Source organism: Tinamus guttatus, unplaced genomic scaffold (assembly GCF_059628265.1).
Source record: "Tinamus guttatus ecotype Peru unplaced genomic scaffold, ASM5962826v1 Tinamus_guttatus_pri_ptg000004l, whole genome shotgun sequence".
Taxonomy (NCBI): domain Eukaryota; kingdom Metazoa; phylum Chordata; class Aves; order Tinamiformes; family Tinamidae; genus Tinamus; species Tinamus guttatus.
In genome coordinates this window covers 14,443,719-14,467,192 of record NW_028288538.1, presented here as the reverse complement: position 1 = coordinate 14,467,192, position 23,474 = coordinate 14,443,719, and the positions used below count along the sequence as shown (strand labels likewise).

Sequence of the window (23,474 nt, the reverse complement as noted above, 5' to 3'; positions counted from 1 at the left end):
CGGCCGGGGAGGCAAGATGGCGGCGCGGGCGGCGGCGGCGCTGCGGCGGCTCTGCGGCGCCGCGCTCTTCCTCTCGCAGCTCTACGTGCTCGCGGGCCGCGGTGAGCAGCCCTCGCCGGCCGCGCGCGGAGCGGGCGCGGCCCTGCCCGGCCCTGCGTCGGGCCCTCTTCCCGGGCGCCTGCCCCTGCGGCGGCGCTGCCCGTGCCCCTGCCCGTGTCCCTGCCCGTGCCCGGGGGGCGAGCGCCGGGGCGCGGGCAGGGGCCGTTCCCTGCGCCGCTGCCCTGGTCGCGGCCGGGCTCGCGCTCCCCGCGCGCGGGCGGGCGCTTGGGCCGGGCCGCGGTCTCCGTGCGGCGGCTGCGGCAGCGGCGCGGGGCGGGCGGGTCCCCGCGAGCGGAGCCGGGGCCCCGGGACGGGTCTGCGCGGCCCTCAGCCCCGTCCCCGGAGCCAGCGACCCCCTCCCCGCTGCCGCAGGAGCCAGAGGCGAGGCCGCGCCGAGACAAAAACGCTGCCTCATCCACCGGGAACATCCTGGGCTGACCCGTAGTGCCTGAGCAGCCGCCTGCTTATAAACTGCGCTTGTTTCCCAGCAGGATTTAAAACGACTGTTTTTATCCTCATCACACTTTCCACTCGTAATTTCATAGCAGGGTGCTGGAAATGAGCTGTATCTGAAGAGCAGTTTTCTTCTGGAAATATGACCACCTCCTTTCTTTTTTTTCACTTACAGCTGGATCTTTGATGGCCACCAAGCACTCACAGACCCAATCTACGCTTGAAAAAAGTCTAACTTCAACTAGTACCAATACTCCCTATTTTAAAGCAGCAGGTACAACTGTCGCTTCTGATGTTTCATTGGGTGTTTTTCTGTGGGGCTTTTTTTCCTCAAATTTTTAGTTTAATAGTGAAGTTCTTGGGTTATGTAAACCTGTCTATACTTTCACAGTTGCAAAAGACATCCTGCAGTTAGGGTGGCTTTTGAATGACCTTAAACAGCTAGTCAGGATTATATAATTAGGTTTTCCATATAAGATCTAACAGATAGGAAATGACCTTTTAAACTGGGATCACGGTTCACGTGTTCAGCTCCCTCTCCAGATGGTGGGAGTTCCAGAAAGACTCCAGCATTCTGCAAGAAGTTGTCCCTGCTTTATGTTCAACATAAGTGCAACCTCTGTAGCTCACTGGGGCATCCCCCCTCCATGAGACTTGCCCGAGGTCTTCCTCTCGCTAACAGCTCGGACGAGGTGATTCCGAACACGTGCAAGCAGCAGATGTCTGAGCTAGCCCTGACTTATCTAGCGCTGAAGCGCACGTAGGCTGGTGTCAGCCCGTGTCTGCAGCAAAGCTGATTAGCCCTGCTGAGGAGCCTGGCGGGGGTGCCGCGTCCTCGGGGAACCCGTGCCGGGCGCGGAGCTCGCAGCGCTCCCGCTCCGTGCGGCAGGGAAGGCCGTTCTGGGCCTGCAGACCCACCTCGTGTAGATACTTACTGTATTCGCTTGGTTTTTCAGAGCCCACCGAAATGCCGCCTTATGTGACTAAATGCCCCAGCAATGGGCTTTGCAGTAGATTGCCCCCTGACTGCATGACCTGTAACACAAACTTTTCCTGTATATATGGGAAACCAGCCACTTTTGACTGCAAAGTCAAGCCATATGTTCATTGTGTTGTAAGTATCCTATTACTTTTAATCTGGATTAAGGCTTTTTGATAGGGGCTTGGTATCTTGTCATCAAAGAAATTTTGAACATCTAGTTTTTTTACATAGGCATATTTACAGATTTGTGCATGTTCAATCTGGTTTAACTATAGGATGTTGCTGGAAGGGACAGACCTACACTTCTCTGCCTCCGCTTGCGTGAATCTTCTTGTCACACAGCAGCATAACCACATGGAGTTAAATCAGTTTGCTGATAAATGAAAAATGTGTAGGTCTAAATGTCTGTTAGATGAGCAAACTGATCATATATTGGAGAAAAAAAAAAAAAAAAAGGACCGAGTAATTTGAGGCTTCTTCTTTTGGCCATAACTTTAAATTAGATTGGAGTAAGCAGCAATATTATACTGACCTTTAATGACTGTTCTTACCAGTTTTGTGCTGTTGACTTTCTGTTATACTTGATCACATAGACGTGGCAAACACAGAATAAGTCCTACTTTGCTCAAAACTTCTGTCTGTGACTTGTATTTGTATTTTGGTACTGTATGCTGGGAGACTTTCCTGTTTATTAAGGAAGATAATACTCTCCTTTTATAGGATCAGAATAGCATCGAGCAGGAGAACTTCACAATTAACATGACGTGCCAGTTTTGCTGGCAGCTTCCGACCACTGATTATGTCTGCACCAACTCCACAAGCTGCATGACAGTTTCTTGCCCGCGACAACGCTATAATGCCACTTGTACTGTCCGGGATCATATTCACTGTCTAGGTAAGGCGGGATAAAATAGTTCTTGTAAAGCAACCATTGCCTAAAGAATTTCTTGACTTTTAGTAGGGAGTCATAATATAATTTGTGAGTAGTTTTTTCCCCTCCTATTTTTTTTTTCCAATTACTTTGCCTTTTTCTGGTATGAGACAAAGATTAAGAGGGCAGTATACAATATATTTTTGTGTGTGTGATTGTCTTACTGGTAGTGCTTCATTCAAAGAACGTCAATCATTTTAGTCTCTTGTTAGAGAAATATGGTTTGTTCTTGCTTCATTTTTAATTTTTGGACCTGTTTGTCTGTTCCATTAAGGTTTGAATATGTTTTGATGTTTAGGTAATCGTGTCTTTCCTAAGATGCTCTACTGCAACTGGACCGGAGGCTATAAGTGGTCTACAGCCTTGGCGCTAAGGTACACAAGAGCTAACAGAGAACTTCAGTCTAAATTGCATATTATTGTAAATATTATATTAACTAATATTAAGCTTTCATTCTGTGTGATTTTCTGCTCATAGGGTATTTCTTAACGGAGAAGATTAACCCTCATTATTTTTGTGGGGATTTGTATTTGTCTGACTTAGAATTTTGACAGGAAGGTTGCCTTCAGACTTCATATGAAATTATATTGAAGATAAGTAATTTTATCTTCAATATATAGAGTTTGAAAGAAAACTTCTCCCTTCTGCAACTAAGGTACCTTCTGCAGAATAAATGTCAGTGATTCTTAGGCTTCACAAACTGATTGTTTTTCTGAATACAGAGGACATGCATTTTCCTGTCATGTCAAATTAGACGTGCTCAAAAAATCTGTAGACTTACGACTTCTGCTCCCATTTTCTGAATGTTGCTGAAATTATACAAATTGTTTCTTGGCATCTGAAATTAATGTGGATATTCTGAACTTAACAGAAGTCACTGAGTTGGCTTGGATATTTTTTAAGGCTTCCCTTCGATCTATAACACTTGGAAATGCTTTAAAAGGGAAATTTCTTGTGCTCTGAAGTCTTTGGGAAGACCAGTATGGCAGTACTGAAACTGGTCAATTCCAACATATTAAGCCACTAGAGGAGTATAGTAGTGATTAGAGAGCAACTGAACTTCTCCCCAAAGTTTTTTTTAATTAATATTTAAAATGGTTAATGTGATAGGTAGTAATTTACCTGTGTAGTTTAATCAGAACTAAAGAGGTAGTGATAAGACTGATAAAGGAAGTGATGCAATGCACTGGTTACAGTTATTCTGTTTTGCACCAACTTTTGCACTAGCTGGAGAAATTTATCATTATATTATTACTGCTTGGGTTGAATAACAGTCCTAAAGCCATTTTTTTTTCTATCAGGCTAGAAAAACTGAAAAACATTTGCGAAGTTGAAAAGTTTTAAAGTTTTTTTTATGTCTTTTTATTAATGAAAAATTGTCAAGTCTCCAAATAACACTCAGAGCTATGTGGATTTTTTCATGAAGAACTTGCTTATTGCTTAAAAAAGACATCTAACTTGGTAATTATAAAATCTTTATGACTCCTTGTGTGATATATTGAGAAACCATCATCAACTTGTAGGTATATCAAAAGAAACCAGTATGGATACCCAAACGGAGTCGATTAAGAAATAAATAATCATGTTTTTATTCTTTTAGCATTACCCTTGGCGGATTTGGAGCCGATCGTTTCTATTTGGGCCAGTGGCGGGAAGGTCTGGGAAAACTCTTCAGCTTTGGTGGACTTGGAATATGGACACTCATTGATGTGCTGCTCATTGCTGTTGGCTATGTGGGACCTGCAGACGGCTCTCTTTATATTTAACTGTAGAGGCAATATGTTTCAGAGAGGGGTAATTGTTTGGAAAGGGACATAAATAAAAGAATGTAGAAATGGAACCTTTGAGGTAGAATGAAGAACGACCATTCTTTTTATGTACATACATTTTAATGTACAGTATCTGTACTTAGCTTGCCTTTAACTAAGGTAAAATAAAGGAGTTGATCACTGAGGCAGTTGAAAATTCATTTGTTTTTGTTTATGGACATGCTATTTTTCTATGAAAAAAAGATGTTGAACAGCTAATTGAATGCCACACTGTTCTTGCACTTGATAATCTGTGGAGCACCAAAAGAGATGTAAACTAACTTGATATCATTTACTTTGTGTTTATATGTTTAACTACCAAACCCTAAGTATGGCAGTAATATATTGTTTCCATATTTGAAGGATAATTTATTTGTCTAAGCCTGAACAACCTTAGCAGTATGTAGATTGCCATGTTTTATGGCCTTAAATATGTTAATGTATTTCTGGAGATAGCAAGATCTAACTTTAGCTTAATGACTTGTTGACCTAAATGTGTGGAGGGATTTTAGAATTAGTAACACTCAAAGCTAAATATGAACTAATGAAATTAGAGTTTAGGGTCATTCCATGGTGTCTTCATGCTGGGTGGGTTTGAGCTGCTTGTTGGTGAAAGCCGTTTGCTCTTCTCGTGCTGGCAGACGTGGAAGTGGATTGTAAAGAAGAGGTCTGGTGTTTGATTAGTGGGTTTATCCACTTCAGGCTTTGTAGCCAGGGGCTTCCTCGGCGCAGCACGGCCACGCCGCGGTGGGCAGGAGCCTGGCCTGGACCCAGGGCGTGCGCTGCGGCGCGGTGAGGCTGAGCAGTGACCTCAATAAACGAGAGCCTGATGCTTTTATGGAATGGTAAATGGGGTCTTTCATGAGCTCGCCGCCATTCCCGCTGCCGCCGCCTTTGCGGTGGCCCGGGGCGCACCGGGGCTGCGGGTGCCGGTGCTGCCGACAGCGAAGGCGGGCAGTAACGGCCGGGGCGGGCCCGCCGCCGCCATGTCGCCGCCCTGCAGCCCGCCCTTCGCCTCAGGCGCCGTCATGGCGGCGGCGGGCGCGGAGCGGCGGCGGGAGCTGCGCTTCTACCGGGAGCTGCCCAAAGTGGTGAGCGGAGCGGGGCGGGCGGCGCCGCAGCGCTCCGTCAGGCCGCCCTGGAGCCCCGTCCGGCCAGTGCGGGAACCGCTGCCACCCTCGGCCGGGGGGGCCTCGTCCCGCGGCGGCCCCAGCCGCCTTCGCTGCCCGCCGGCCCCGCTTTCCCCGCGGGGCGGCCGCGCTGCCCGCAGCCCCTCCCGGCGCCGCCGGCCGTGGGGAGCGGGTGGCTCCATGTCTGCCGCGAGTCCCGAGGTGAAAGCTGCGGTGGGGAAGCGAGCGGCGCGAGACGCTGCTGCTCGGGAACGGCGCGGAGCCCCGCGGGACAGCTCGCTGTCCCCAGCGCCGAGCAGCTGCTCCGAGCGCAGTCCCGCCGGGCCCGCCGCTCTCCCGCTGCACCTCAGCTGCGGCCGGCATGGAGAAGCGCGAGGAAGCGGTCGCTGTTGGCCATTCGCAGGGATAATCCTGTTGCTTATATTAAACAGTAATGCAGGATGCAAGAACCGTTACACAGACGAGAGGTAGGAGCTGCCCTCCACGCAGAGGGGAGCGATCACCCGGGCTCTCTGTTACAGGAGCTTCACGCGCATCTGAACGGCTGCATCAGCTCCGCCACCATGAAGAAGCTGATGGCGCAGAAGCCGGACCTGCAGATCCACAACGGGATGACCGCGATCGACAAGGGACACAAGCGGACTCTGGACGAGTGAGTGGACAAACGTGTGCCCATGAGGAGCATCTACCACCTCCTCCAGACTAAGTTAAAGCAGAGAAATGCACTGTCCTGCTCTGACGGCTGCGATTACGCTGTGGTCTCGATCTTGTATACTACTGGTTTGCTTCTTGTTCCTATAAGCCACTTCTTAAACATGTGCAAATTAAATGGAAATGTCATGTGGATTAAATGTAATTTATTTTTTAAAGGCCAGGAAAGCTTTATGTATAGCATGGGGTGGTTTCCTCGTTTGGAAACTTAATGTTTTCCTTTGCCTTTAGAAAGCTTTGTGGAAAATGTAATAATAATTTCTGTTGCAGATGAATTGTTAGCCCCTCAAATTAAAGATGGCTATTAAGATGGTCTTGCCCATCATATAAGTTGACATGTGTTTTAACTGACAGCAAAGCTGGATAATTTAGCATAGTGAACACTTGTTTTCCAGATATAGGAGATATAGGCTGTTTTGGGAATACTCATTTTGCCATTCAGCTTTTATCAAGTTGATTTGTTAATGTTTTCTTTTAGATGTTTTCAGATGTTTCAGATGATCTATCAGATTACTACTAGGACTGAAGATATTTTACTGGTAAGTTAATCAAAATGGCTTAAAACAAACAAAAATATTTTCCTTTCCTGTTTGACTGTAAGGCTAACATTATGTAAAGACAAAATTAGTTTAACAACATCGGGTTCTGAGTAACAATGATATCATCAATGGTCTCTTCAATTGGAAATGAAAATTACTATTGTAAAACATGAAAGTCGAGAAATAAAGGGTTGCGGGTTTCATATTTCTCTTCTTCCTTTCGTCCTTCCTTCTGTCCTTCCTTGCACTAAGCCTTCAGTATGGTGGTCATTCTGAGCTCTCAGGTGCTTGGACTGATAATGACCTATAAATGTGTCTATTTATAGTCACCAAAGCTTTGATTTAAAGTAGTCTCCACATTCTTCTCTGGCTTGTCAAGACTAGTGAACTGGAATTGCATTTTTTTCTTTTTTTTTTAAATCCTATAGATTACAAAACAAAAAAGAAGAGACTGTTGTGTGATGAAGATAAGATTAAAAAAATTATTGTCTTTCCTTCCATAAAGGGCCTTTTAAGTAGCCTATTCAACTTTCCACACAGTAGTTAGCTGTGAAAGGGATAGCTGTGAAAGGGGTTCTCTTGTTCAGAGGGAATTGTTTTGTCCTTCCAGTAGTGCTGAGAGAACTGAAGCTACCCTCTGTGGGTATGACTGCCAGAGGTGGAGAGTGATGGAAACGTGTGGAGTCTGAAAATTATACGTATAAAATATGTATAATTTATAGTAAATATATATATATATAATAATTTATTATATATATTAAAATATATAGTATTATATATTCATATAATTTGTACATGTTATATATATAATATGTATTTTATATATATGTGAAATAGTTTTGCACCAAAATGTCACATTTTTAACCTTTTTTTTATGTTGCAGAAGAGAATGTAACCTATTATAAGCATTATTTATCATGTTGAAAATACCATTTTTTCTTCAGATAACTAAAGATGTTATTAAAGAATTTGCTGATGATGGTGTCAAGTATTTGGAATTGAGGAGCACTCCTAGAGAAGAAAAGGCCACAGGTACAGTGTGTTCTAGTTTTTAAATTTAAGTCTGATTGTACTATAAAAGTTAACTAAAATTGTGTTAGTAACAAGTCAAATTCAGAAGTTTCAGTGAAAATATACTTTAAATATGAAAGCAGTGGTGTGAAAATAACAGCAGTATGAAAACATGTCCCTCCAAACCTAATAGCTGTTAAAAAAAAGTAGAGCCAGGTGTCCGTCTAAAATGAATGGCCCAAATTGGATTATGGAGTCAAAACAGTGCACACACATTAGTTTCCTATTAGACTTATTTTTACTTTTTTTTTTTAAGATTATATTTACTTTTAGTTGCTTCATTTTTTCCTTTACGTGTGGTTTAATATAACTGCACCAGAGAAGTAGCTATTGTTAATCTCTGGTTCATACAGAATTAGTTTTTTCCAGCAGATGCTCAGGAGGACAACTATTTCAAATGCTCAGAAATAAATCTGTTTTCTTAATAGAATCAGAACTGTATAAATTAGAAAACCATGGAGCAATAGCAAGGGTGCATAATGAAATGACGAGGCTAGAGAGCTGCATCTTATTGCAACTTGCCTTAATTATGTTAGTTCAAATATGTTGGTTCAAAGAATTTTCATGTGTTTTGGAGGTATGACCAAAAGGATGTATGTTGAGACGGTACTTGAGGGAATAAAGCAGTGTAAAGAAGAAGGCTTGGATATAGATGTAAGGTAAGTAGTGCACACAGTGCCTCTGTTTCACGGTTTTGTTGAGTCTGATGTTTCTTCATGGTTTGCAGAGAGGTGTACAAACCATCAGTGAATGGAAGAAAATTATGCATATACCAAAGGAATGTTAGTGGTTCCTATTTTTTTGCTCTTTTGTTAACTTACAGTTTGACTAATACTTTTTATACCATCTTCTATAGAAGTCAGATAATTATAAGGAGGCTTTTTTTTTTAATCCTCCTTTTCGCTGATGGAGAATGAAACTTTTCAGCTCTAAGGTTGCATATGCTTGTGTAGCTGTTGTCCCTGTGCACTTCTGTATCTCCACTGCTTGAACACAAATAGATGAACACAAATAGAAAATCCTTTTATTTTGTATCACATTAGTTGTGATAAGCTTAACGATGGCATCTATCTCCTAGATTGCTAATAGCAATAAATAGAAGAGGTGGCCCTGCAGTTGCTAAGGAGACTGTTAAACTTGCTGAGGAGTTCCTGCTTTCCACTGATGGGGTTGTAGTAGGACTTGACCTCAGCGGTGATCCCACTGTAAGTTCTTGTTCTGTTTTGATCTTACCTTAAGGAAAGTGCTAATGTTGTCTAATAGCAGATTCAGTCATACTTTTTTTAAGTGTTTTTGTGCTACATTTGTTGGTAGTTTGAACAGATTGCTTGTATTCTTGCTACCGGGTTTATCCCTGCTGCTGTAGGGAGCAGATTCTCTAACAAAGAATCAATTGTTTTTTGCGTGATACTCCCAAGAGAGCCACTGAAAAGCAGTATTTGTATGGGAAGTGTCTGTTACTAAATTGTCGCAATCAGATTGATGGGGTTAAATAATACTGAAAGTTGACACTTGTTTAAAGTCTGTTTAGAAGTACTAACTACTCTTGGTTACTAAGGAAGTAGAAATGTTTAAAAATAGGCAAGTCTTCATTGACTTGCATATGGTCCAAATTACTGACTTTTGGCCAGTTTGACTAAACTATGTCCATATAACAACATAAGCTAACTAACTGCATACAAAAGTGAAATATTGGGAAAAGAAAAATTGTTTGATATTGCTAGATTTCTTAATGATGATGTAATTGGAGGAGTTTCATAAAAATAAGTTGTAAAATTATGATGTATTTTTGCCTTCAAGGCAGGACGTGGCCAAGATTTTTTGGAACCCCTCTCAGAAGCAAAAAAGGCAGGTCTTAAGCTGGCATTGCATCTTTCAGAGGTAAAAGTTTTCTTTATTCTCCTCTGCAGTTGAGGTTAGAGGTGATTTGACAGTCTGCAATTAAAAGTACTTTTGAACTGCAAATAGCTATAGTTTGTTTTTTTTTTTACATGCACTTTTAGGATTATGGCTTCTTTCTGTTTCATAATTCATCTGGAATCACTTTCATGCACCACTACTCTCTCTAGAGGGTAGTAATGCAGATACTTAGTCTCATTAACACTTCTTTTTTGATGAAGTGTGCTATAAAAATCGGATTCAGATGTAATTTATTACTGTACTATTTTGTGCTGCTGTGACAGAATGTAAAATATCCTTTCTAGATTCCAAATCAAGAAGAGGAAACCAAAATTCTTCTTGGCCTGCCTCCTGACAGAATTGGACATGGAACATTTCTCAACTCTGCAACAATAGGTTCAGAGGAATTAGTGCCACTTGTTAGACAGAATCACATACCTATTGGTAAGAAAAATAAGATCAGAAAATTACTTGATAATCTCTAGACTTAAGAATATCATACTTAGCAGGGATCTAGTGACTCAAAAAGATTTGTCTGTGACCAAAGCTGACTTAAAAACATACTGATGTTGAAGGGTATATGAGAACATTACTGATATAGGTATACTGCTGACAACCCTGTCTTTTCTTATGTAAAATAAATTCTATTGGAGTATTTTTTAATGACTTTTAAATTCCCTTACGTAGGCTTTATTAGGTATTTTATGAACTTACCCCTCATTTATGTTAATTATGGTGGTTCTTTCATATTAATGCTGATTATTCTTATTAAATCAAAAAATAAAGCAAAGGGATAGAGAGAAGCATTGATATTGCAGCCTTGTTATCTCTTGTGTAATACTTGTAGCAAGAGCCAAAAATTGATGTCTCAGATGGAATCAAAACCAAAGCATAATCTTCAGCTACCATGCAAGGTGTTTGGGGTTTGTGGGCCTGGTTTGCAAGCTCTCTAAATTGTGCTTGCAGAGGGGAGGTAGGAATTGACTAGTGAACTTTCCTCATAGCATTCAAGTAATATTGGATGTACTGAAAATGAAAGAAACAACAGCTGATTTGAATTTTCATTCAGAGACAGAAGAAAGTCTGTCAATGTGTCAAAAATATGTCTTTTATTTTAATGTATGTCATTGTTTCTTCATTTTTTTTCTCTTAGAATTGTGCATGACATCAAACATAAAAACTCAGACAGTGCCTTCCTGTGACAAACACCATTTTGGGTACTGGTACAGCATAGGTCACCCTGCAGTGCTTTGTGTAAGAATTTTGATTTGAAATACATATTTAGACAAGGACTCTAGAACCAGAACTAGTGTGAAATCAGAGAAATGTGTCTCCTTATATGGATCCTTATATGGATTATAATTTCTGTCCTTACAGCAAACCATCTGTTTATAGCAAATCATAATGTTCGGTTTTGAGAAATAGTTGTGGTACAAATTCTTGCTACTTACCTTGTTTTTATTGTAAAAGTAAGACATGGTTGATTGTTATTTATATGGAAAATATGTATGCTGTGAACTTATTGTCTAATTGTTAAGTAATCTGCATATGGGCAGATTTTGCTTAAACACACTGGTCCAACATCTGCTTTTAAACTTGTACTTACATGGTGTGTTTATTGTGTTGAGTGAATTTTCTTGGGAGCGCTCTGGAGAGCTATGTAAAGGCCTGAAACTTTGAGATGCCAGGTTCTTCTGTTGGCATTTTCAGATTTTTGCACCCTACCATCCTATTGATTTAACCCTTACAATTTTTGGCATTGTATAGGCATACTTGCCCGTTGGGGTTGCACAGAGTTATCATGATATTATTCAAAAAAAGGGTCAATCTTTATTGTTTTTATTATTGAGTCTGAACTCAGCAGTGTTTGCCTGGTGAAAAACAGTCCATGATTAGGTGTCATTCTGAGATATTCTGAAGTGTGAAAAGCGCAGATAAACAGTAGACTCCTGAGAAAACTGTTTACCCATGAAAAGACCTTTAAAAACACGAACAGTAGGAGAGGGAGAGGTATTAGAGTGTCTTAAGCATAGCAAGATAGAGAGAACTCTCCATTGCAGATAAGGAATCTTATTAACCCTTAAATAATGCTGATTTTTTCATTTTAGATGAAAAATCTTGAGGTTTCTTTCCGTCAGATGTGTTTAAGAGGCTAGCCTGGTACTTCAGTCAGTTTCAAGACATGGTTCCACTTGATACTGTATAAATACATATGGTAAAACAGTTTCTATCCTAAACATGAAGAAAAAAAAATCCTATATATTCCTAAAGAATATATCCAGATTGCAAATCTGAGGAAAGGAGAAAGGAGCTTACATGCAAGCATCACTGCATGTACGGCATAAAAGCCGTAGAAGAGGTTTCTGAAGAGTGGAAGTAGGTATAAGTCTTGCTCAGATACTCTGGGGATGGAAGATGGCTTAAAAATAGACACTTCCTATTCTTATAGAAAATCTTATGTTCTTGACAAATTGCCTTATTATTTTAATAATTTTTCTTTTATGCTTGAACAATATATTTAATCTTGAGGAAAATGGGGCAAACAAGGTATGAAGTAATTATCAATAAATGAAAGAAGTACGAAGTAAAACGTGAAATGCAATAACGTAAAACTGATTTGTTATGTGTAAAAATGCCTGTTTTGATACAGAAGATCTAATTTAAATTATTTTTTCTTTTGATTTAACTCTAGACTGATGATAAAGGCGTCTTTGCAACAGATCTCTCTCAGGAATATGACCTCGTTGCAAAAACATTTAATCTGACTCGATCACAGATGTGGGATCTTTCCTATGAATCCATCGACTATATTTTTGCTTCAAATGTGGTAAAATCAAGGCTAAAGGAACAATGGTGTAAACTGAAGCCAACTCTGTTTGATTAACCAAAATGTTGTTCTAAGTATCTGGGATATATTAGCTTTTTTTTTTCTTTTTACTAAAGTGTGTGACTTTGGCATTTTCAACTCTCAGGGTTATGAATCCAGTCCTGACGCTGTGTGTGTGCAAAATCAAGAATGCAGGAAAGCAGCATTCCTTAATGAGGATAGAAGCAAAAGTCCTTTGGATAGTCCCCTTGTCTGGAAGGGCTTCAGTCAGTGATTAAAAATCTTGATGTTTTATTATGTAGTCTCTTTCTAGTTGATATGGGATTATTCTTTAAAATTACTGTTGAAATATGTCATAATACCTCAGTTTAGAATCAGAACAATTTGGGGGATAAAAAAGTATGCGTTTGCAACAGTGTACCAGGCAGTTTGGGTATTTGATGTGTGTGTTTTATTTTCCAATGTTTTTAAGCAAGTTTTGAGCAGGTGAGTGAACATGAAAACAGAGACAACCTCAGGGAGAATGAAATACTTGTTTCAAAAAAATTAACTATTGCATCTGTTTCTATTGATGCATGACTGAAACCTGCTGTGGATTGTGTAGCATGGGTGGTAGTTTCTGTTACTGCACTCAATATTCGTAGTATTTCATAGTGCCTCCATGCTAAATTTATACTATATAAAGTTAAGAATCTTAAACACCAGCAGATTGTCACATGCTTGGAGGAAATGGTAGAATTCTTAAAATGCTTTTTAGATTTTCTTTTTTTTTTCTTTTAAAAGGCAATAAAAATAACTTGAACCCGCGTGCTTTTGAAAACAGTACTTCTAGTGTGTGTGTGTGTGTGGTATTTATTGAACAGAGCATACAGATTCTGCTTCAGAATTGTTAAATAATTGTCAGTTTTGAGAGGTACAGTTGATTTTTCCAGAGTGGCACCATGGTCGTTGTGGCAGCAGAGGTTGCTCCTTAGCTCGGGCAGCAGAAGGGCCTTGGCATGTGTGGACGTGCCCTTGGTTGAGGATCTGTTGTGATCTGCTGCTGTGCAGAGCCACTACCACGTGTTTCCCCAAGGAGGCCGGTGTTTTGGGGAATGCTCAGGCATTTCTGATGATAAAGCCTGCAGTATTAGCTTGACTGGATTTTTTTTTTTTAATCTAAATCAATGAAATGATTACCATTAGCCACTTACATATTAAAAGTTATTTGAATACAAATAACAACCTAGGTGAAGATTTAGTAGTAATTTATCCAAAATCATGAAGTCTGAATTAATTACTAAATTGGAGGCAGCCACTGACCAACTACATGTGAAACTGAAATGTGCTAAAACAGTGAGTTAGCTTATGGCAGCTCAGCGTTTGCAGAGGTTCTATTTTCTTCTGCTTGTGCTTTGATTTCTTGTTTTGTTGTTGTTTTTGTTTGTTTGTTTTCCATTTTAGTAGACTTCTAATCAACTGGGTAGCAGTTGAGAAATTGGCCAGAAGGTTAAAATATCCTCCACTTTATTAATATGTGCTCTGCTTGGGAAACAGATCTGCGACGTTTGTATCTTGAATGAAATAAGTCTGTTCACTATTTATAGATAATAAGTAAGGATACTGTTTGACTTGTGTAATAAATAATCTATTTTAAAATGTAAAAGGAATATTTAGATAACTTCTCCTAATTTATCTGATATATTTTAAATGGTTTTATTTAATTAAAAAAAACTTTTATAACTCTGTTTTTCAGTAATTCTTTTGAACACCACTTTTCCTATAAAAGTATCTGAAGACAAATCAAAGGAAAAATATAGTAATCTAGTAAAAATGTAGATCACCATTAATATGTAGACACTGGGAATCTAAAGAAATGCCTTTAAATGCCCTGTAATTTGGTTGTGCATAGTGAATCTTTCCCCCTCAACAAATTTAATGTCTCACTGGAGGAGAGTTAGGAATAACAGGACCTTCTGGCAGCAGCTGGAGGAAACCCGTGTCGCTTTGCTGTTATCTCCCGAGAGAGGCGGATGACTGGGACGAGCAGTGCGCTGTGATGTCCCAGGTAAGCATTTAGTTGTTCTATTTGATCTACTTTCAGGTCACTCTTTATAAAATAGCAAGAACCGGCTGTCATTCAACTCTGGCTCCTCCAGCTTGCAAAGCTGGATAAAAAATCACAGACAAGTGACTGCAAAGTCACAGAGAAGTTGAAAAGTGCAGCTGTTAATATAAGAAAATATAGCTAAAATGGGCTGTAATAGGCCCCCAAATCCGAAGAAATGACTGACTATGTATGTCAATCTAATTACTGTGCTCCTAACTCCATTCTCATTGTACTTTTCCTATATTAAGTATTTTGACTATCAACTCTTTGGAATGGCTTTTAAGAATTATGGATCAAAACCTCTTTGCTTGGATAGGCTGAGATATCCTTTGTTTATGTAGCTTAGTTTTTGATCTGCCAGTGAAACTCAGCCAGCTGTCCATGAGGTGTAACAGCAGATTGGTGGAACGTGAAGAAAGCAGGAGCTGGGGATGTTGAGCATCATTTCAGGTTTCCTCTGTCCACTTCTCTAACTTGCCCAGAGAGAAAATCGGTCACACACTGCAGAAAGCATAAATCAGGTATCAGCTACTATTTCATTGTATCTGTTAGGCCATTCTAGTTTTTGGAAGTGTAGCTATATGAAAAATCTTCAGGATCGTTAGTTCAGCCTCTCCTTAGTCCCCCTTGTAGTTCATCAGTGCGACTTTAGAGTAACTGCAAGCTCATAGTGTGTTTACTGCCTAATTCTAGTACATTCAGCTGTCCTAAGTACTAAAGAGAGGAATCCAAGAAATCATATTCTAAACAAACCTTGCATTATTGGGCAGAATTCTTGCCATTATTTCCACTAATGGAAATAAAAAGGCAAGCAAAGAGTAAATGTACACTTCAATTCAATTAAACTAATTTCATAAAAATGGACATACTTAGCTTAAAATTGTTCATGAAATGATTATACAGTATGGATCTATTTATTTTAATATCCTGAGTAGCCACCAATCATAATCCTTTCACCTATACAATTTAACTAATGTACAATTTGCACTACCTGTAACCACTGAAATGAGGACATAAAGCTAACAGAATTAGAGTTTTGTTCTAAAATTAATTTTAATGAATAATTAATTACTCCATCTCTGTTGCCAGAATGGATAGCAATAGTATTTGTGAGGTTTATCTTCTAGAGGCTGCTCCTTCTGCAGGAATGGGTACTGTTCTTGCTCATTTTTATTTTTAATCTTAAGCATTTCATGATTAGGAAGCCAGGCTGAAGTTTATAAAACACTGACAACTGTCAGTAGGTTTCTACTACATTTAACTACTGGAAAGATGAATGGAAAGGGTTACCTAGTCGTTGGCTTTAGTAAGTTATGTGGTGTATTTCACCACACAGTAGTTTTTACCTGTTTGTATTGCAATGATACGTTATTCTTCATGGCTGTATAAAGCACAAAAATTTTGATGCTAGCAAAATTACCTGTCTGAAAAACTCCTAGGTCAGTTTTATAATGAGGACAGATCTTCTAATTCAGGTAAGTAGAAACCAAGTTATGAATGAAAATTAACCTTATTTTGAAAATATTATCCTCACCCTGTTGTGGTCTTCCTGCACTAACATCCTTACAAGGGACGTCCTTGCACTAAACTCTTGAGAGAGTTTTAAAGTCCATGCAGGCAGGGCTCACTGCAGGGTAAACCACCAAGTAATCCTTACCGAAAGGTTTCCCAGCAGTTCTCCACGGCTTGATGGTGTCTATGACTTTGATATAGCTGAGTGCTTTCCTGTCCAGTACAGGACTATTGGCTGAAAAACGGAAATGTTTTTGCAGTGAATACCATTACTTTTTGGTATAAGTGCAAATTCTGCAGCCTTCACACGTGACTATTCTGTAATTTTCATGCATACAAAGGTTGGACATTGTTAATGGAGCATACAATATCATTTCAGTTTTATTTTGTTATTTTTTAAAAATACTTTCATAGTTTGGGCTTCCTAAATACATTTATATAAATTCCAATTTATAATTCTCACAAATTGTTACTGTTATAATTTTTACTACACAAAGGATTTTTTTTTTACTTCATGTTTTTACTATATCTTAGAAATATTTAAGTTTATTTTAATCTTATTGTGTTTTTTTTTAACAATAATAGCTAAGTTGCTATGCTAAAACCCACTTTATAATTGAAGTAATTTTAAACAAAATACATGATTATGTGCATGCTGAAATCCATGTAGTATGCTGGGTTGTCCTACAATCAAACTTTACCTGATATGGTAGCACATCTTGGTATGATGTCTTGGACTTCAACGTTCATTTTACTTGTCCCATTTTGGCTGAACACAAAGTCCCTCTGCTTGTATAACACGTGAAGAGCAGAAGAACCTCATTTGTTTCATATCACAGACAACTGGGATTAAAACATTACCTCGTAAAACAATAACAAGTATTTTTGCCCATAATTAAAAAGCAGACTTACTTGATTAATGACAAACACCTTTGATCTGTTCATGTTGTGACTGAACCAAGGAGGGGTTTTAGTTGTTCTCAGTGCACCTGGTTTAAAGCAGCGACTTCACAATGTGCTGGGTTCCGTGATCCCTGTGGGGTAGAGCAGCAGAACGGGCCGCGCCGGAGGAGACGCTGCAGTCCTGCTGGGGAAGGAGGGTGGGCACAGAGGGCTGCTAGTGACCAGGGAGCAGAAGGGTAGTTGGTGACGACTACCACCACCTACATGAGGATTTATTTTTAGCTCTCACAAAGGCAAAGAGTACCTTTGCAAAGGAAAAGATTAACTCGTTATTCCAGAATTCTAAGATAAATTGATACAAATACAGCGTTTTTCTCGTATATAAAATCAGTGTGTATTTATATATATTACTATTAGGCAAGATACTATTCTTATAAAGAAGAAAAAAGGAAATGGTCTGGGTACTTACTGAGATGATGCTGCTGTATGTAACCTAGAGCAAGGGAATCAGTCTTCAGAAGATTGTCTTCCCTACCTGTCACTTGAATACCTGCAGATCTGCTGCATCTGATAGAAAGGCTGAAATTAACAGTATCTGTATTTGTAGTGTTTCTACCAGTAGTGGAAATCAGGATCATGTGGTTGATTTCCTTTGTGTCGAGGAAAAGAACCAGGAATCTGGCTGGCATGGGAATGATTCCTCAGGAGTGATGGCTTCTTGTGCACAGCAGGGCACTGGTTGCTAACCTCGTGTTACTGCAACTATTTCCTCTGCACTTAAGTGCACTTAAAACAGAAATGAAAGTTGGAAAGATGTAGAGTAGAATGAAGAAGAATCTACTATGTCTTACACAGTTTTAATTGTAAATTAGTAGCTGGCTCTTTTCCAGGAGTATAGTCTTCTAAATAAAACTGCAAAGGTACCTTCTTCGGCTTCAGATAAGATAATTCTAATTTAAGCATTTATTGCTGAGCCTTTTTGTTAAATTTGGGGCTGATGTGAGATCACCATTGTTTAGTTTACAATATTGTATGAAAGTGCCTCTGCCCTATAGTCAACAGGAGAGTGAAGTATCACCACTAAAATAACAATCCACAGTGGGGCAGAGCACATCTCAGTCTATTCTTTTTACTGAGCGCACTGTAAATTTAGTAACAATTAGAATTTTATATGGTATAGATCTGGTTTAGGTGTCTGTTCCGGTGCAACTTTTTGCATAAAGTAAAAGACATAGATTTAGACAGAGTTAATGTTTTAGTTTATTTCTTCTGATTATAAGTTAAAACTTGCAGAACAGTCTTCAATGCTCAGCATCCTGATACACATCACAGGAAGCACACACACTTTGGTCCTGTAAATTATAGCTAGTGTCTTTGGAGATAAATGCAAGGCGAGAGGAACTGCTCTCTGTAACATAAGCCTTCAAAACCCCTATTCCTTAAGATTAGACTGGTAACATACCGTAGTTATCAAAATACAACTGCTAAACAGTAAGTGTCTACACACTACTCTTCAGGGTCATAGCTTACAAATAATGTAGTTACATGAATAGTTTTAGATGCCTGTTTCAATGCCTAGGCATTTCCTTCCAGCTAATAGATAAAAATGTAGTTAATGAATACACTAATGATAAAGTCTCTGCAGGAATACAAAAATCTTTAAAAATAAATACTGATTTAATTCTGCCACTCAGTTGACAGTCTTTCACCGGGCTTTAACAAAAGCAGTTGGCTGACTGTAATACAAAGTTGTTTTTAAAGAATAATTTGTTCATTCTTGACAGCTTTCCTTCTTTCACACGCACAATGGAATCCCTTAGTGCCATCAGGCCCTTTGGGTAGCCGCAGCACCCCTACAGGAAGACCATCTGCATTTTGTATTTTGCGAGCTAGCATGGGGCTGCTGACTGGGCTCTTCTCTTGTGTTATAGTTTGGCCTTGCCTTCTTCTCTGTACCCATGGGCTACTAGAAGGAGTGATGCTGCTATCTGAAGAATAATCCATGCCTTTCCTTGGAATTTCAGGGCTAGCGTTTGGGTTAAGCTTGCTGTCTTCAGCTAGCGGAGACTTTCTGGTCACTTTTCTTAGTGAAGACGGACTATTCCAAGGACTTGATCTGGGTGACACATTAGGACTCAGATGGTTGTTTGAATGAATGATAGGACTTAATTTATTTGTAGTACTTGTTGCCATACTTTTACGTCCTGACAGTGGTGATGTAGGATTACTCTCTGGGTCAGAAGAGCTATTTGCTGAAGATTCATCACCAACAAACTGAAGCTCCTCAACTCTCTTGTTAAGGGATTTAGCCTTGTTGAGACTCTTGGTGGAGCCTTCATATCGGTTCTTATCTTTGGGAACCTTTTTCTTTGGAGGTTTCATGCCTATTAACGCAACTTTCATGCCAGTTTCTTTCTTTTCAGCACACATGAAGTCATGAGCATGTATGGCAGCATCTATTTCTTCAAATTCTATAATTGCACATTCCTGTGTTCCTATTTGGTTGTACCGACTGCTGAACCTCTTGACATCAGCCGGTAGATCCCTACCAGGTTTGAGAACACGAACAGATGAAATTACACCAAAAGTTACAAAGGCTTTCAGGAGATGCTCCATTATCTTTTCTTGCATACATCCATTTTCTTGCTCCTTGCTGAGAGCCTGCAGCTCCGACATCAAGTGGATATCATACACCAGTAACATCTTGGTAGGGTGGCTTTCACTTGGAAACACTGGAACTGGAGTATTTCTTCTAACCTTTCTGTTATCCTCACTGAGCTCAAGAGTGCCTGAGTACTTGAGTGCATATGCTGTGGTTCTCCAGTCACGGGTAAGTTGTTTCACCTTTAAGATAGACAGAGTTTAAGGAGAACAGTTAATCTTATCTACTTACTTAATCTTAAAAATTCTTAAATTTAAGAATTAAATTTAATCTTGTTTAATCTTAAATTAACCATTTATACTAATTACAGTAAGCATGCAGATCTTGAGTCTATATGACTTCTGTAACCAGAAACTTTCTACTACTCTAGCTTTTAGATCTCCATACTTCTGCAAAGGGTATTGAATTCACCATCCCTCCTCAGAGGAAAAGATTCCTTCTGACTTGACTGCCTCCCAGAATAATTTAAAAATATAGTCATCTTAAAGTGTATGATTTCCTTAGACAGTCATGAAAGAGTTTAGAAACTCAAGTTCTAGAAAAACAAACCATCACCTCAAAATTGCATGAAATCGGAGAGGTAGATAAAGAGGAAAAAAAATGTCCCTATGAAATAAGTTATTTTCATGTCTTCTAAATTTTTTTAGATTAATTAGACTTATACAAGGTACTAAAAGTTTTGATGAGTTAACTTACATTCTTAAAAGAAGTGAGGAGCTTAACACTGACGTAGCCCATCTTATTTCTCCTCACATGCTTTAGGAGGAAGGCATCTTTCTCAAGGTTCTCATCTGAGAAGTAATATTCAATCTGTGCTATTAACTTCTGGATCAGATCATTTTCTGGAGGTTTCCAGTTCTGGTCAGAATCGTCATCATTTTCTCCACCACTGGAAAACAGTTAAACTGTTTTATTAACAGATGCAGCAAAGCAAAAAGAAAAAAAAATCTCAAAATGATTGGGCTTAATCAAAGTGTTGTTGAACTTTTTACACATAGGCACTGAATAGACACAGTCATCTTTCCATGTGAGGCCAGCTGAGAGGACCAAGCTCTCCAGTCAGCCTCAGAAATCAGATGCCTGAGCTCTTTCCAAGCGCTGATCTTAGCGTAGGACAATGGATCACATACACGAGCATCTTGCAAACCCTCTGCCAACGCTGTCTGGCACCAAAACACGAGCCACAGGTGCACAGGCGCATGGAGATGTGCAGAGCGGCAAAGAGAGCAGTTTGCTTTCCAATCTGAAGCTGTTAGACCAAAGATTTTTGTGTTTCACAAGTACTGCCACTGAACAAGGAATATTCAGATTTGATGTAATGATGATTTCCTAAGCGTGTGTGTTTGGTATTGTTATGAGAAACCCCGGAAGAGAATGCACCCAAGGAGATGTGTTCGCTGTTGTTGCCGGAAAATACAAAACAGCAGATGTTCCTGGGACATCATGAGAGAAAATGGACAAAAACAGCAAAGACTGGTTGAAGACGAAGATAAGGACCACCATATCTTCAAAGCACTGTCTGGAACTGGACAGTAGGACCAAAACAGGGCCTCTGAGCCAGAATGGGGCCATGTATGGAAGTGAGTTCCGAGTCGTCATCAAGTGGACACGGCGAGACAACCACCAGGGGGTCTCAAAACCCACCAGAGACCACCAAAGGGACAGAGGGCATACACGCGTGAGGGTGGGGTATGTTATAATTAGTTCTGGGAAATTGAATAAATATAATGACTTCTTACTGGTCACTTCCAATGTAACAGAGTAACTTTGCTCATTGTTTAACAGATGAAGAGCGTGAACTAACTATCTCTTAAATGCCACTCATTCAAGCCTCTAAAGCAGGTTTTACCTTCAAGAAATGTTCTCTGACAATGCTGATCTATACTGAGTTCTTGGTGGAAGTTGACTTGTTCCCAATCCAGAAAAGGCCTGAGGTACTGACATGGAAAAGAAACTAAACAGATCTGCATTACTAATGCCTTACTAAAAGAAGAAACATCAAATGGTGGATTTTGGCAGACTTATACCACAATACCACGAGTGCAATATTTTTAGCACTTGCAGTGAAACCCTAGAGGCCACAAATGGACCATCTTCCCAGAAATTAACTGTTTACTGAAATCTTTGTACTTTGGAAGTCGCAGGAAAAACAGGAGGTGCCTGGGAGAGCTGACGGAGGACTCTGCCTTGTCCCTGATGGCAGAGCCATGCAGGGCTGCCTGGCCCTCAGCCCTCCCTGCCACCGCTTGAGCACCCACCCGCAGCCCCCCCTTCTTCAACAAGAAAGTGACACCAAGGAGAAGTCACGCTCATCATCAAGGTAAACAAAACGTATTTTGAATTTAAGAAATCACTTAAGTAGAACATAGTGCTGTAGACTGTTGTATGCATCTGATTTGCAAAAAGACAGTGATAGTGTGTGATTGCGGTAAGACTGAGATTAAGGACTTGGCTCATGTTAGCTACGCTCACCTCCTGTTTATGTAGTGTGTAGCTGACAACCTTGGTAGCTGCAGAAAATCCCCCCAGAGTATACCCCTGTAATTGAATAATGCATTGCAGTTCATTCTAATGTGTGCTAGAACATTAAAAGTTGAAGAGTAAGTTAGAAATAAATGTTCTTTGAACAAAATACTGAACTTTATGCTACTATAGCTGAACCTTTTTTTCTGATTGGATCTGTTATGGCATCTGCAGCTTTAGTAGAAAGCACAAGATCACAAATAGCCTCATACCCTGCAGTTTTCTGACGCAAAATCCTGGATGTTCTTTTACAGATGTCCTGGCAGGCAGCCAAGGAACTTCAGGCATTGGTAGTAATTCCCACAATTTATCATTAGATAAACGAACATTCATGGCATTATCAAGCAGTAGAGGAAGAGCAGAGTAAGAGGTAGGCTGTAGGATAGCAGTAATTTATGTGTTTAAAGAAGTTTTGAGCTCGCGACTGGCCAACTTCTTTCCAAAGCTCTAAAGCAAGCGCTAGCCCGTGCCTGAGCTGTCCTTACATCAGGGATTACACGCTAAGCAGCCGGGAGCGCCCCGCCTCGGGCGCTCCTCCGGCCCGCGCCGCTTTCCCCCGCAGGGCCGCGCTGCCCGCGCCGGAGCCTGCCGGCCTCGCGCCGCCTCACCTGGACCTGCCGCCGCGGCCGCCGTCCTCCTCGCTGCCGCTGCCCGCCCGCGGCTGCGCCATGGCCGCGCGGCCGGAGCCGCCGCCGCTTCCCCCGCGGCTGGCGCGGGGCGGCGCTCGGCGGCCCCGCGGGCCGGCCCCGCCTCGGCCCGGAGCTGGGGCCGGGCGGGCTCCCACGCAGCTGCGCCCAGCGCGGGGAACGGGCCCCCCTTCTCCCCCCGAGCTGCAGAGCCCGCTCTGAAACACCCATGCGCAGCTCGAAGCTGGCCCGCCAGTTTAGTACTAACGTGTCGGGGAAGGTCTCTCGATGCTGTCCGCTCAAACTGTCACGGAAGCTGCATCTTTAAGCCACTGTCTCATCTGCTGCAGCTCTGTTTTCATCTGTACTCTACTTCCATGTATTGTTTCAATATTTTGTTTTAAAAATCTGGATTGGGAAAAATGCAAGCTCTGCTCAGGCCAGTTACTATTCTCATCACTGTAACAAACAGCCCTCATGAGTCAGATGTGCTGGCATCAAAACCTACCCGAACTACTGCTTTGCCTCAAGGGCTTTGGCTTGTTTTTCAGTGTGCCTTAAGCTAAGGAACATTTTGTTTATGAAATATGCTCACATGCATAACTAACCACATCTCTACTCTCTGCTAAGGCAGCGGCGTGCTGCAATAAGAAGTCGTGGGTAGGACACAGTTCTGTCACTGGCTTCAACTGGCACAGAAATGCATAAG

The 23,474-nt window shown here is 40.7% G+C and overlaps 3 protein-coding genes across 3 annotated transcripts; 2 read left to right on the top strand and 1 right to left on the bottom strand.

The window, feature by feature from the left end:
- Positions 1-16: 16 nt before the first annotated feature.
- Positions 17-4,419, top strand: TM2D3 (TM2 domain containing 3). The gene is made up of 6 exons (XM_088527268.1): positions 17-101; positions 728-826; positions 1,509-1,666; positions 2,255-2,429; positions 2,764-2,839; positions 4,066-4,419. The coding sequence occupies exons 1-6, from the start codon at positions 17-19 to the stop codon at positions 4,229-4,231; spliced, it is 759 nt and encodes a 252-aa protein (XP_088383394.1). The 3' UTR covers positions 4,232-4,419.
- An 847-nt stretch (positions 4,420-5,266) lies between these two features.
- Positions 5,267-12,626, top strand: MAPDA (N6-Methyl-AMP deaminase). Its single transcript, XM_088520347.1, has 10 exons — positions 5,267-5,364; positions 5,925-6,055; positions 6,593-6,653; positions 7,598-7,685; positions 8,302-8,383; positions 8,803-8,929; positions 9,525-9,605; positions 9,929-10,067; positions 10,777-10,877; positions 12,316-12,626. The coding sequence occupies exons 1-10, from the start codon at positions 5,302-5,304 to the stop codon at positions 12,505-12,507; spliced, it is 1,065 nt and encodes a 354-aa protein (XP_088376473.1). The 5' UTR covers positions 5,267-5,301; the 3' UTR covers positions 12,508-12,626.
- Positions 12,627-18,318: 5,692 nt separating this feature from the next.
- On the bottom strand, positions 18,319-22,809 carry LARP6 (La ribonucleoprotein 6, translational regulator). Its single transcript, XM_088528788.1, has 3 exons — positions 22,748-22,809; positions 20,313-20,505; positions 18,319-19,798 (listed from the first exon to the last, which is right to left on the bottom strand). Exons 1-3 carry the CDS (start codon positions 22,807-22,809, stop codon positions 18,710-18,712), a joined length of 1,344 nt encoding a protein of 447 aa, XP_088384914.1. The 3' UTR covers positions 18,319-18,709.
- Between the last annotated feature and the right edge of the window lie 665 nt (positions 22,810-23,474).

Bases quoted from the DNA above. Each gene is read 5' to 3' on its own strand.
- TM2D3 (XM_088527268.1), top strand. From the start codon at position 17: ATGGCGGCGCGGGCGGCGGCGGCGCTGCGGCGGCTCTGCGGCGCCGCG. The intron at 1,667-2,254 runs GTAAGTATCCTA...CTCCTTTTATAG, and splicing joins AGCCATATGTTCATTGTGTT to GATCAGAATAGCATCGAGCA. The intron at 2,840-4,065 runs GTACACAAGAGC...TTATTCTTTTAG, and splicing joins TCTACAGCCTTGGCGCTAAG to CATTACCCTTGGCGGATTTG.
- MAPDA (XM_088520347.1), top strand. From the start codon at position 5,302: ATGGCGGCGGCGGGCGCGGAGCGGCGGCGGGAGCTGCGCTTCTACCGG. The intron at 8,930-9,524 runs GTAAGTTCTTGT...TTTGCCTTCAAG, and splicing joins ACCTCAGCGGTGATCCCACT to GCAGGACGTGGCCAAGATTT. The intron at 10,878-12,315 runs GTAAGAATTTTG...ATTTAACTCTAG, and splicing joins GTCACCCTGCAGTGCTTTGT to ACTGATGATAAAGGCGTCTT.
- LARP6 (XM_088528788.1), bottom strand. From the start codon at position 22,809: ATGGCGCAGCCGCGGGCGGGCAGCGGCAGCGAGGAGGACGGCGGCCGC. The intron at 20,506-22,747 runs GTGAGGCGGCGC...ACTGTTTTCCAG, and splicing joins GGCCGCGGCGGCAGGTCCAG to TGGTGGAGAAAATGATGACG. The intron at 19,799-20,312 runs GTAAGTTAACTC...TCTATCTTAAAG, and splicing joins TCCTCACTTCTTTTAAGAAT to GTGAAACAACTTACCCGTGA.